Source organism: Pinus tabuliformis, chromosome 8 (assembly GCF_031772625.1).
Source record: "Pinus tabuliformis cultivar Carrire ecotype Pingquan chromosome 8, CPIR1, whole genome shotgun sequence".
NCBI classification, from domain to species: Eukaryota; Viridiplantae; Streptophyta; class Pinopsida; order Pinales; family Pinaceae; genus Pinus; species Pinus tabuliformis.
Genome location: NC_142294.1, coordinates 221012182 through 221026764, shown reverse-complemented (window position 1 = coordinate 221026764; position 14583 = coordinate 221012182). Strand labels below are relative to the sequence as shown.

Genomic DNA, 14583 nt, shown 5'->3' with positions numbered 1-14583 from the left:
CTCACGACCCTGTTTTCCGTCCTGCTACCACTCTCGAGTCAACATTCGACTTCGTTCAACTCCCCGCATTGACTTGGGTTCTTGTGCTTCGTACCTTCCCTGCCGCTGTTCCGTGCTTCGACTTCTATTCATCCCTGCTCCTTGTTATTGTAATGTTGCCAAAATATATCCCTGTCTCCAACCATCCCCGACCACGACCATTCTCCTGTCCGCACTCTGTTCACCGGCCATTTGCTGACTACGCTCCATTGCCCACAACACACATTCCACAATCCTCTGTCACACTCCACGCCCTCTACCCCTGCCGCATTGCCCAAACATTCCGCTGTGCCTTCCCCCCGACAGCTCTCGCAAATTGTGTTCTTGTCCAATAACCGACGAGTAGTTGCACACGCACACACCGATTAAGAGGGGTTGCTTCCCCCATGTCAAGCGTTGTGTCCCTAGATACGTCATACGCCATACGTCATGGTGCCGGTGATACATTACCTCAGATGGGGTCGATATATGGTTAGTTGTTATATATAAAGATCTGTGTTAATATATACTCAGGACGTAGATACATTACTATGATGCTAGTGCCATCGTATAATCACATTATAAACTAAATTAATATTTAGTTAATTAAATTAATTAATTAATTAATTATTATTATTATTAAATATATATATTTTTTATAATAATAACAATATTATTATTATTATTATTATATATATATATATATTTTATAATAAATAACAATATTATTATTATTATTATTATTGTTTTTTGGGTCTACTAGGAAAAAGAAGAACAAAATGGGGAGTAATGACGAGAATTCGAAGAAATTTCAAGAAGAACTCGACAGAATGCGCAAGCGCCTTGACAATGTTGAAAGAAAACAAGATGAATTCGAGAAGAGCCAAGACCAAATGGCAAATAATATAAAAGAAATTAAGAGCATGATGAGCCAGTTTATGGGAGGAGCCAATCCACCTTTTAATCCCTCAGCTACACAAACTCCAAAGACTCCGGAAGGCGAAATTTTTCCAAGTCATGAATTTTCGTCGATGCACAAGCCACGAGTACCGTAGATATAGCTCGAAGGAAGTGAGTACCATACAAAGTTTCACGACAGAGACTACCTTAAAATTAAAAGAGAATTACCTAAGTACGATGGTAAGGACCATAAAGGCGCCATTGTATGGGTAAATAAAATGGACTCCATTTCCGGAGCAAACCTGCCAATAGGTGAACAAGAGAAGGTCATGACCGCATTCAACAACCTGGATGCAGAAGCATATGTTTGGTTCCTATGATGTCCAACAAATGTGTAGCTCGCTCGTTCAATTGGGAAAATTTAAAAAACGCCTTGCTAAAAAGGTTTCACGGCGAGGAAGAAAACGATGTTTACAAAAAATTCGTTCAACTCAAACAAAAAGGATCGGTAAGTGAATACACCCACGAGTGGGAAGTATTAGCTATAAGGAAAAGGGGATTCTAAGATGAAGAGCGGCTAAAAATGTATCAATGTGGCCTCAAGGATTATATTCGAGAAGAATTAAAACTATATAAACCCCAAACCATTGAAGAAGCTAGACATGTAACGATAATTATTGAGCGAAAAATATAAACTCCACAAAGCACCATATGCTGGTAATGAAAAATCAAACAACTACTCAAAAGGAAAGTCAAGTAAATTGTCTTTAGAAAACACTAGTAAGTACATTCCACCACCAATGCGCAGTGGAGGAAAACAACAGTCAAATGTTGAAAGAAAAAGGGATGGAAAGTGTTGGACATGTGGAGACAAATATTCTCCAGGGCACAAATACGCTACGCAAAAACTTTACAACTGCGAAGCATAACAAGAAAAAGAATCTTCAGAAGATAGCTTCGATGAAGAAAACAATGAAGAAAATGAGACTCCTAATCCAGATCCAGAAGAAGAGAATATGCCGCGAATTTCTTGGAAGTCATCACAGGGATAGCTCAACCACAAACACTAAAGCTTAAAGGACATATCAAGAAACAAAACGTTATCGTTTTAATAGATTTAGGAAGTACGCACAACTTTATAGATGTCAATATCGCAAAAAGACTGAACATTGTTGCCTACCTCGTAGCAGATTTAAAAGTTTTGGTGGCATATGGGAAATGAATAGATGGAGTATGAAAGTGCCATAAAGTTAAAATGCAACTGAATGAATACGAAATGGAGTCCAGTTTTTATACGGTCTCTTTACAAGGAGTAGACGTCGTCTTAGGAGTACAATGGTTGCAAACACTAGGGACGTATTCGACAAAGCACAAAAAACAATTCATTAAGTTCAAAATGGATGGAAGGAAGTATAAGTTGTTCAGGTTACAAGCCCCACCTACCCAAGTCATTTCTGCTTAGCAAATGAAAAATCTTATTCGTAAGGGAGCCCCACTATTCGTTGCTCAACAGTTAGAGTTAGTATCGTTTGAAGGGGTTCACCAACAATCTGAAGTTTCATTCCTAATCCAGAAATATGAGAAGTTTTCTCAAGATCTACCGATGAAATTGCCTCCTGAAAGGAAAATTGAACATATCCTTGAAGTCAAACCAGATTCATCACCAGTAAATGTAAAGCCATATCGTTACCCCCATCATCATAAAACAAAAATAGAATGATTAATACAAGATCTGTTAAAGCATGGAGTCATTACGAAAAGTAGAAGCCCATACGCTGCACCAGTAGTATTGGTCAGGAAGAAAAATGGGTCTTTCCGGTTGTGTATAGATTACAGAGGATTAAACAAAATTACTATTAAACATAAATTTTTGATTCCATTCACTTATGAGATGCTAAACGAGCTCCATGGTGCAAAATATTTCTCAAAATTAGATTTGAGATCAGGTTACTATCAAATTTGAGTGAGATTAGAAGATGTCAAAAAGACTGCATTTAGAACTCACGAAGGACACTATGAGTTTAAGGTAATGCCATTTGGTTTAACAAATGCGCCAACCACCTTCCAAGCAACCATGAATGAACTCTTCCATCCATACTTGCGAAAATTTGTATTAGTCTTCTTCGACGATATTCTCGTTTACAGTAAGACGTGGAAGGAGCACCTCAAGCATCTAGAGGAAGTACTTTTCATATTAGAGAAGAATCAATTTTATGCCAAGTTATCAAAATGTACCTTTGGGCAAAGAGAAGTTGAATACCTGGGACACGTTATATCCAGGGAAGGAGTCAAAGTGGACCCCAACAAAATCAAAGCAATTAAAGAATGGCCCAAACCCAAGAACATATCAAAACTAAGAGGATTTCTAGGTTTAACTGGGTATTACAGAAGATTCAGAAAAAACTATGCACATTTGACGGCGCCCCTGACCAACTTGTTAAAAATGAACTCTTTTCAATGGAATAACCAGGCAGGCAAATACTTTGAAAATCTAAAAGAAGTGATGTCAACCACACTGGTACTAGAAACTCCAAACTTCTCCAAACCATTCATAGTCGCATGTGATGCTTCAGGGTTCGGAATTGGAGCAGTATTAATGCAAAACAACCACCGTATAGCGTTCGAGAGTAGGAAGCTTAACAAATGGGAAAGCTTGAAATCAACTTACCAAAAGGAAATGCTTGCCATCATACATGCTTTAACTAAATGGCGATAGTACCTGCTTGGAAGTAAGTTCTCAATCCAATCTGATCATAATAGTCTTCAATTCCTACTTCAACAAAAAATATTGTTAATGGAACAACAAAACTGGATGGAGAAAATTTCAGCATTTGACCTAGAAATACAACATGAAAAAGGAAAGGAAAATGTCGTAGCTGATGCACTCTCACGGAAGGATGATGACAACCCAACATGCGTTGCTTTGGTGGTTGTTCCTGACTGGTTAGACGAAATACAAGCTGAGTATGCCAAAGATTTGGATTGTGGCTCTATGATTGAGAATATCAGTCAATATGCCAATTTTGAATGGAAAAAATGGCATATTATGGTACAAACGTAGAATTTACCTAATCCCATCATCCAAATTTAGAATGAAAATTCCAAGCGAATCTCACAGTTCTCCTGTCGTTGGGCATGTCAAATTCTTCAAAACTTACTACAACATCCGACAATCATTCTATTGGAAGGGTACGAGTAAGGAAATCCAAAAATATGTCACGGAATGTGATGTTTGTTAGAGAAATAAGAGTGAAAATATACCAACCCCTAGTTTTACTACACCTATTACATATTCCCAATAAAAAATGGGAGGAAATCTCAATGGATTTCATTGAAGGACTACCTATGTTTGATGGTAAGGACAAGATATTCATCGTAGTCAACAGACTCACTGAATATGCCCACTTCATGGCAATCAAAAAAACTGACACAACTAAGCAAATTGTGGAAGTGTTTTGTAAAAACATTTACATACTACATTGTTTTCCCAAGGGCATTGTCGGTGATAGAGACACAAAATTTAGAGGCAATTTTTGGAAAGATTTATGCCACCAAGTAGGAACATCTCTCAACATGAGTTCGGCTTCTCACCCCAAAACAGATGGTCAAACTGAAGTTGTAAATATATGTTTGGAAACATATCTCCATTGTTTCGTCACCGCCAAACAAAACAAATGGTCTCAATGGCTACACTTGGCAGAATGGTTGTACAATACCACCTACCATACTTCAGTTAAAATGACTCCTTTCCAAGCCCTATATGGCTATGAACCACCCAGGTGGAAGGATTTTTTGGTACACGATTCTAAAGTACAAGCAGTAAAGGACCACTTAGAAGAAAACCAAAGAAATTTTAACCTATTCAAAGAAAATCTAACAGTGGCACATAATAGAATGAAGCAACAAGCCGACCAGCACTGCACTGAAAGAGAGTTCGAAGAAGGAGATTGGGTCTTTGTTAGACTTCAGCCCTATAAGTAGATATAATTAAAACAACAAGGGAAAAATAAGTTATCTCCTAAATATTATTTAATATTGACCATACCAAATAATCAAAAAAATAAGTAGCGTGGCTTATGGACTGAAGTTATTGACAAGTGTCGAATCCACAACACATTCCATGTATCAAGTCTAAAAAAAGTACCGAGGCAAAATCAAACAACTCAAATAGAGATACCTGAGATTGATGAAGTAGGAATGATCATCTTAGAACCTGAAGGCATACTTGCCACCAGAGAGAAGGTGCTACCATCCAAGACTATTAAGGAGTACCTTATCAAATGGAAAAACTACCATAGGAAGACTCATCATGGGAGACAAAACGTTTTCTTCAGGAACACTCAATGTTGCCTATGCTTTGAGGACAAAGCATTTTTAAGGGAGAGACAATGTTATGAATTAAATATTTCACACACACACACACACACACACACATATATATATATTAAAATGATAAAATACTAATAAATAAATATCATTAGTAATTAAGTTAATAATTTAAATTAAGCTAAGTTACTCAATTAGTTTGAAAGGGCATTAGTCCAAAGGGACGTGTCTTTTGGGCTCGTGGCCAGTCAACTCTTGTAAAGGAGAACTGCCCTAGCCTTCTAAACCATCATCCATTATTGAATAAAATTTATATATATATATATATATATGTTTAAAAAAATATCAATCTTTATGAGCATTGTGAACGTGAGTGAACAAACCAAGTGTTCTAGAGCAACTGCATAGTCCTCTGCGCTGCCTCATTGGGAATAAGTAGGCCTCCTTGTTGCTGCCTCTCCGGATTTGGAAAACTTCCTTCGGATCACTGTATCTGATTTGATCTTTGGCTCTCTGACAACTGCTGCTGCTCTCTAGAAATTGATCTGCCAAGGAAATTGAACTACAAAAGTGTGTTCTCCATCACCACATCGATTCCTTCCTATATCTTCCTGTTGGGACTCCAACGACCAAGATTAAATCTTAATCGACAACTCAAATCATTTTTGAACCGATCTGTGTGAGTTTCTAGACTATTTTCACCTTGACTTAATTAATTCTGATTAACTAACCATATTCCCTATGTTTAGACTTAGGAAATATTTAAAAATCAACTAATAATCTAATTAAGTCATCTCTAGGTGGAATTTCCAGAAATGATTTCTAGGTTTTGGAGATCTCATGTATTTTAGCCTCTCCACCAAATTTCGTGGCTAGAACACATCCGATGCTACAATAATTAACAAAGTGGGAGCAATTTCTCTTGTCGATCAATCCTACTTCCCTGATTAAGTGCAAAACAAACTTAGAGAGGGGTGTGTTTCACAACCTAGCTCTCGAGGTAAGTTATTGGGGCACAAGATAAGAATTTCCAATAACTGGTTTGTTCAAAAAACTCAAACATAATTTTATTTTTTGTTTCAGTTTATATATTTTACCTGATGTTTTTTTCGAGTATTTTCTCAAAACAAGTCTAGTTACCTTGGATTGTTAAAATTGAAGATTATTTTAGCCAAGGTTTTGATACAAAAAATTTAGGTTAATTTTGCATATTTTTTACCCCCTGTATCAAGTGTTTTTTTGCAGATCTGAGCGTTCTAGTGGTTGTTATAGATGAAATCTGCATATTTTCAAGATTCCTTGCTTGTACAAAGTAAGCACTTTGTTGAGATCTTGTATTTAGACTCTAGTTATAATTTCCATTGCTCTCTTATCAATTTAGAGTAAAAAACATAAGCTTTTCAGCTAATTTCAATTTACTATATTTTGTTGGAATTTTTCTGCGCATAATACCCAATGATATTAGATCCTGAAACAACAGAAATTGATATGTTTTGCATCCAATGCTTGGAAGTGATTTTTTCAAGGTCAAATCAACACCTTTCAACTTCCCCATCCCTAGATATGTGATCTAAGAGTGCTTTGGCATTCATTGGGTGGTATGTTAAAGGGAAATTGGTTGAGCAACAATGCAATTTACTGAATACTCTGCAGTATGCAGTTACAAGGCAGCGAGCATATTTTTTCTATAACCCCTCTAACCAGTGATTCAAACTTAAAAATAACTTCCTATCTGGTTAGTACATGTTTTGTACATCAATTTTGAGTACTTATATGCTATATGTTAATGCACTTTGGTGTAGTGTTTTCCTGATTTTCGTTTTTTGTTGCAGATTTGCATACATAAATCAGTAGGACAGCCCCGTAATCATTAATTAGCCCTTTCACCTCATCTTTGACCCCAATTAAGGTATCCAATGCTTGGAAGTGATTTTTTTAAGGTCAAATCAACACCTTTCAACTTCCCCATCCCTAGATATGTGATCTAAGAGTGCTTTGGCATTCATTGGGTGGTATGTTAAAGGGAAATTGGTTGAGCAACAATGCAATTTACTGAATACTCTGCAGTATGCAGTTACAAGGCAGCGAGCATATTTTTCTATAACCCCTCTAACCAGTGATTCAAACTTAAAAATAACTTCCTATCTGGTTAGTACATGTTTTGTACATCAATTTTGAGTACTTATATGCTATATGTTAATGCACTTTGGTGTAGTGTTTTCCTGATTTTCGTTTTTTGTTGCAGATTTACATACATAAATCAGTAGGACAGCCCCGTAATCATTAATTAGCCCTTTCACCTCATCTTTGACCCCAATTAAGGCACTAGTCTTAGTTTTAGTGGTTAGGGTACAAAGAGGGAATCCTCCCTTCGCCTTTTGGAAGAAGTTGGGCCTAAAGAGCGGGGGTTTAGGCTGAGGTGACGGTGGGCCCTTACCCTGTGTATGCCCATCCTAGCAGATTGTACAGACCTTTACAACCCTGCTAGTTGGATCAGTAACAAGACCATAATGTGTGTATGTTGTTATGGTGAATACCATGGCCTAAGGCAGTCAACATAGTTCCCAAGTACCATACAAGAAAATTATTTGGACCTAGATTAGACCTTTGCCAAACTCATATTTTGATATGTTAATTGTTCTCTTTAGAGATTGTCAAGTTTGATCCTTTACATTATCATTTATCCTCAATTACTATATCTGTTAAAGTCCATGGCACTTCAACATATATTTAAATTAATTGAAGAGAAAATAGGGAATTCAGCACAAAAAAAACTGTAGAATAATTGTAGCAGAATTGTAAATTGCTTGATAGTGTCATGCTGCGAATTTGCACCACATTATTTCCATTTGTTGGGGGTGGTATGGGTGGTAAAACTTAAAACAACTAACATATGTTTCTGAGTTGAAAATTGGGCCAGTTAAACCCTACCTAATATATGGGGAACGACCTAGTAGTATCCAAAATGGCTATGAAAAGGTAACATGGGGTTGTAATGTGGCTATGATTTTTTTTGGGTATTTGTATTATGACCTCTGCAATTTGACTTATGCAAGTCTGTATGCTAAGGTATTAATTCCCTAGTAATGTGATAGTGCAAGGCTGAGAACACGCTCATCAAACTTTCTTTTTCTCTGAAAGATGCTTTATAATCTGGAAATGGGAGTTTCTATAGTTTCCTATGATTAAATTAGTTTCCTTGCATCATAAGCTTGCTGTATGTTCAATCACCATATTTAAGCCTTTCATAGCAGAACTGATTTCTGCAATGCTGTTGGAAGCTGTTCCCAATCCCACGCTATATTATGTTTCCTATTTGTGCTCTTGCTTGGCCTGTGTTTGTTTAGATTGCCCATCAGACCTGAGGGTTCCTAGCTTTCAGGGATCTTGGCTGTCGTTCAAGGATTGAATTCTGCTTTTAATTCAGTTCTTCATCTTCTTTACAAAAAATATCGAATGTTTCGAGGGATATTATACTGAATTTATTCTTTCAGAGGTTTGTTGGTTGAGCTTTATACTTGTCCATATGGGTAAAAAGGTTGATTTGATCACAAGACCTTTGATGGTTTATTTTGGGGTGGATTGGACACATTTTCAAATTGCTTTGTTATTGTCAAAATGTCTTGTCTTTCTGCTGAATATTAGGGATGATGTGTATGAAATTTTGTGATGATGTGCAGTTTATAGACTACAAAGGCTCTTCATTTTAGTTCTTCTGTTATCAATGATCATCATGCATCTGAAATGGTATCTAGTTTGTTTTTAACAATTTGATTTTGATGCAATTTTATACTTGAAATCTTAGACCAGTCCATGTTCATTACACAGGTCATGTTTCCTTCTACACTCCTTGGAACAGGTGAAAATTGGACTTTGATGAAGACAATTAGTGTTACTGAATACTTAAATTATGAAGCAGGTTAGTTGTACACTGATACTGTTCGGATATAATATATGTTTCTGATGTTATTTGTCCTTTACATTTTGTCATTTCGGTTATAGAAGAACAATTATTCTCTGTCTCTTTGTTGAATATAGGATTTTACTAGACAGTTGTTTGAAGAGGTATAGAGTCTTTTAGCAAATATGAATATAAGGCTTCAGGGATGACATGGAATTGAGTCATTAACCCATATAATTCGATATCGTTTTACAACTGCTTTTATATTCTGCTTCTTCTGTCATCGAGTAAGAACACTTATTGTTTTACTTCATACTAAATCCCTAATTTATGGTTGCAGGTAAATTTTCTAAAAGCAAAGGGATCGGCGTGTTTGGGAATGATGCTAAAAACACAAGTATTCCTGTGGAGGTCTGGCGGTACTATTTGCTGACAAATAGACCCGAGGTGACCTTTATAAACTTAAATTGCTCCCTAGGTTTGGAGAAAGCCTGAGTTTGCAGACATCTGTATGCATGGATTTCTGCTTTTATATATAGTGAACAATACTGTCCAGTTTGCAATGTAAAACATGTTTGTGATAACTAAATGTTCTAATCACTTATTATTAAGCTCTAGGTATCAGATACACTTTTCGCATGGGCAGATCTGCAAGCAAAACAAAATAGTGAATTGCTAAAGAATTTAGGCAACTTTGTTCATCGTTCCTTGAGTTTTCTTGCAAAACCTTCAGGTCAGTATTGATTCTATTGTGTTAGTGTTGAATTAGTTATATAAGTTTTTCTTTATGCTGCACAGCTGGGATGTATGATGTGTCATAATGGAAGATTTTAACATGCAGGTGAAGGTTATGGGTCTATTGTCCCAGATGCCCCAGGTGCAGAGGCACATAAGCTAACTGCTGATCTGGGGGAGAGAGTTGGTAGATTAGTTGAGCAATATGTTGAAGCGATGGAGAAAGTAATTGGATTTTTCTGTTTGAACTTGAACGTCTTAATGCATACCTATTTATGAATTAATGTACGGAAGGACAATATTTTCTTGTAGAACTTGGCCTTATGGACCGCATAACTAATTCTTGCTGCTTTTTACAATCAGGTTAAACTTAAACAAGGCTTGAAAACAGCAATGAGCATATCCAGTGAAGGGAATGGTTACCTACAAGTATTCTCCCCATCCTTTCTGTTTAGTATTTAGGTTTCAATTGCTTTTCTTATGGTCATTGGGATGTAGTATGCAATTAAAGTTAAGACACAGAATATTGTTATAATATATAGGATAGTCAATTTTGGAAGCTTTACAAGGACGACCCAGCTGCATGTGCCATTGTAGTGAAGACTTCAACTGGCCTTGTACATCTCTTGGCAACTTTATTGGAACCTTTTATGCCTTCCTTTTCTCATAAGGTAGGTACTGAATCCTGTTCGAGCTTGGAAATTGCCAGGTGTATGTAATGTTTCAATAAATTTAATGATAATATCTGTTATTTATTGAATCTTTTCATGTCAGGTTGGGTTTTAAATTTTTAATCATCCTTTCTTTATAATTACCATAGAGCTTTTGCTTTTGTTGAGTGAGGTCTGTGACTCGAATGCTTTTACAGGTGCTGGGGCAGCTCAATCTGCCATGTGAAACATTGTCGCTTTGTGATGAGAAAGGTGACGTTGAACAGGCTGGGAAGCCTTGGAACATTGTACCTGCTGGTCACAAGATTGGCAAGCCGGAACCATTATTTTCAGAAATGGTATTGTTGTAGAATTTGAGAATTCTTCGATGTGCACATCCCTCGAAATCCAATCCAATGGCTAAAATTTTGAATTAAAAGGCTGTCTTGAATGGAATAGTCGTTTTTAATTAGTGACTGAGTTTGTTTTTTGCTATAGAAAGATGAGGAGGTCAGCGACTACAGAATAAAGTTTTCTGGTAGTCAAGCTGATAGGATTGAGAGGGCTGAAGCTGAAGCAGTAGAAGTTGCAGAACAAATCAAAAGATCAACAATTTCAGGTTAAACTTTTCTCTATGTAAACATATTGTTATGATGGGTCTAGGAAGGACATTTTGTAGCTGCTAATAATTTTTGAAAGTTTTATGATTGGTATTTTGACCTTGCTTCTATGGAGACATTTGAAGCTTATCCTTCCTGTCATACACTGCATGATCTAAGTTACCGGAAACTCCTGAAGAATTTCCCAGAAACGCGGATCCCCATTTCCGATACATAAACGGATACGATTCTTGTCCGAAACACTGTAAAAACGTTTTTGTGCCGTTTCAAAAAATCGGAAACTTTAGATTTGGAATTGGATACGTTTCCAAGGGATTTAAATTTTTTTGGATCCGTTTCCGGTAAAACGGATCCACGAAAATTGTGATCAGAATCCACCCTTAAAATGTTAAAAAGCTTGAAAATTTGCATAGCTATAAATAAATAATAAAAATGAAGAAATCAGATTTGCAAATAAACTCACTATAAACAGAGTCTCATAAAATCTTTTCTAAATCTTTAGAAACAACAACACTCCATATATTTATAAAAAATTCTTACTTAGAAAAAGATAGATGTTCAAAAATGCAAATAAAGGGGTTCGATGAATGTCTTCGTAAAGAGATTTATTTGAGCGATTAATTTTCATTTTGGTTAAGGTTTTGTTAATTGTCATTGATTTTGCTTTTGATTTCATAAATCCCTCCAATGTAAGAAATCTTCTCTAGCCAATCTTGTGCCTGCATATAGTCACAAGACCAAGCTGACATTGAGAAGATTGAAATGTTCAGATAGGTCTTGATGGAATATCCCAATGATCCCATGGGCCTTTTAATTGTCATGCAAGGAAGATAGATATCATCTGCCATGCATGACACGTTCTTTGAAGGAGTTGGACCCGAAAGGACAAAGGCTGTTGCATTTCTGATTACATTATTAATGATGATGATAATATGTTGAATGTTATAATAATCACTAATGATGATGACAATTTTTATGCTGAATTGATGATGATGATTTGTTTATGTTGAATTCATGACGATGACTATGCATTTTTAGATATAGATTCTAGATTCTAGATTCTAAAAGATGAATGGTAATATGATATATATATATATATATATATATATACATATATACATATATGTATATATATATATATATATATATATATATATATATATCTATGCATGTCATTTCCTTGCCGTATCGTATCCTCATATTTTGAAAATTTGTCGTATCCGTTTCAAACCTCGTATCCGTATCTGTTCCCGTATCCGTTTCAGTGCAACTTAGTGCATGATAAGTTTTGTTCAGCGGTACATCCATTTTGATTATTCAAATTACAGAATTCAGAACGGTTGAATTCTCAAGAAGCAATATATGAAGCAAAAGGCACTTGCATAATGCATCAGTGTGAAACAACTGCATTGTGATATTCCTACTTAGCAATGTTGCTAAGGGAAATCTCAATTTTTGTCATTTTTGTCAAATTTTGGGTTACTACTTAGGAAAAGTGGGTTGTGGGGCCCCGCTTGTAATTTTGGGCTAGAGGAAGACTCCAACATAAGGAAAAAGGGGAAAAATTGAATTGCTAGTGGATGGTGGGGGCCACCTTCTTGACCACTAGAGTGGCATCTGATGATTATATGAAGACTCCATACCCAATGATGATCTAAAGGACACTTGTACCATCAGATATCATCAGTCAATAGAGTTTTTAAACTCTACTTCTATTTTTGATCATCTTTCTTGTACCTAGATTCCACACCCTGTGGGGAATTGTAATAAGTGATATTAGTAATGATGATTTTTGAGTCTGTAACAGACCTAGGATGTCGGGACTTGATCAACAAATGAGTACACCTTGGAGTGTTTTTTTTATTTGGTTAATTATTCCTTTTTTTTTTTTTCAGAAACGAATAATTTTCTATGTTTTTTCACTCACTTTTAACCCCAAAGCCGAGGTGACGATTTGAAGGTTGAACCCCTAACACATCTGAGCGTCTAGAGTCAATGTATATTAATATTACCATACTAGATCATGCGGAAATTTTCGTGGAATTTGATTAAGTTTAGGTAGTCGTTTTTTAATTTTTTAGATTTTCCGTGTTACGGAAATTACAATAAAAATTGTATTTGTAATATAATAAGTGATGTATAGAGAAGTTGTATGGGGTATGAGTAATGAAATTTGCACCTTTCACCCTTAAATTTCTACTATGACACATTTTGAGGGGTTAAAAATGTGTTTTGAACCCTCAAAACCCACTTTTCCTAAATTTAGTGGAAATCTGGCAATTAATTAAGTCATAAATTAAACAAATGGAGAAAAATAAATGTTGACACATGCTAAATGTTGTGGAAATGAGGTGGAAAATTATGGGGGAGTTAAAGTGAAGTCCTGAGGTGATTTGGACTTCTAAAATCAAGTAAAAGACATGTGCTCAAATAAAATCAAATTTCTGGCATTAAATGAGAAAGATGCTTATTTGGAAATTCGAATTTGTGAAGTTAATACACATTTGGGAGGATTTGGGAGAACATTTGGTGGAGATTTTTGTAGAAAATTGTCCCCACATGGGTTACCAGCCATCTACACTTGTGAATTTGGCACATAAGGGAAGAATAAAATGATGACTTGCCAGAATTCGATTTTTACACTTGGCATTGGAGCTCCATTCAACAAATTCGATTTCTCTTTGGGATTGTCACCTCATGCTACTTGTTTAATCTCTTTACCCTTGGATTGGTGCCAATGCCATTTGTCACTGTCATTCTACATTGGGATTTGCTCCCAACTCTCTATATAATAGAGCCATGGGCTCTCATATTGGTATCATGTCTACGAGCTATTGCACTTGGGAAAGCTCTGCTCTTATGTACACTTGTTCTCAATTGCAATAAAATACTTTGGGGTTCATTCATGAGTTGTTGTTTTTTTGGAGTATGATGATTGACTCACTATTGGTATAATTTCCTTTGCTCATGCTTTGATTTATTTTATTTCCATATGCTCTTGTAGATTTGTTAATGTAAAACTATCTTGCATTGGCAATTGATTTAGGAGTATGCTCTAGGTGTGGAAATCTCTAGTTATTTTCCAATAAATTTCTAGAGTTTTCTTATCATTGCTTATTTGCTAAATCTATATGGGACTAATGTTTGATTGAAGTTTTGTAGAAGAAAATCTTGTTGGGATTCAAATATCAAGTGTGAGGGGAAGTCTTTGGAGAGACCAAACCACTGTTGACACATTCTCCAAAGAGCTCTCATTGGTTCTTTGAATTTCCATAGTTTTATCTTATGAAGTGGTTTCTTGTAGAGATTTTTCTTGGACATAGTTTGTGTACAAGCAAATACTTCTAAATTTAAATCTCTTTTAAAAAATTGTGCTTTCATTGATTTATTTAGCTATTTAAGAACATTTTCCAACCTAGGCAAGTGATGGGGT

General features: G+C 35.8%; 1 protein-coding gene across 1 annotated transcript in view; it reads left to right on the top strand.

Moving 5' to 3' along the window:
• Positions 1-14583, top strand: part of LOC149234946 (putative methionine--tRNA ligase) — a 361390-nt gene that overhangs the window by 154065 nt on the left and 192742 nt on the right. Inside the window, exons 8-15 of the mRNA XM_089372009.1 lie at positions 9073-9163; positions 9486-9592; positions 9764-9878; positions 9987-10105; positions 10244-10309; positions 10423-10551; positions 10749-10889; positions 11029-11149. Coding sequence (XP_089228135.1) covers positions 9073-9163; positions 9486-9592; positions 9764-9878; positions 9987-10105; positions 10244-10309; positions 10423-10551; positions 10749-10889; positions 11029-11149 — 889 coding nt within the window. The remainder of the gene's footprint in view (positions 1-9072; positions 9164-9485; positions 9593-9763; positions 9879-9986; positions 10106-10243; positions 10310-10422; positions 10552-10748; positions 10890-11028; positions 11150-14583) is intronic.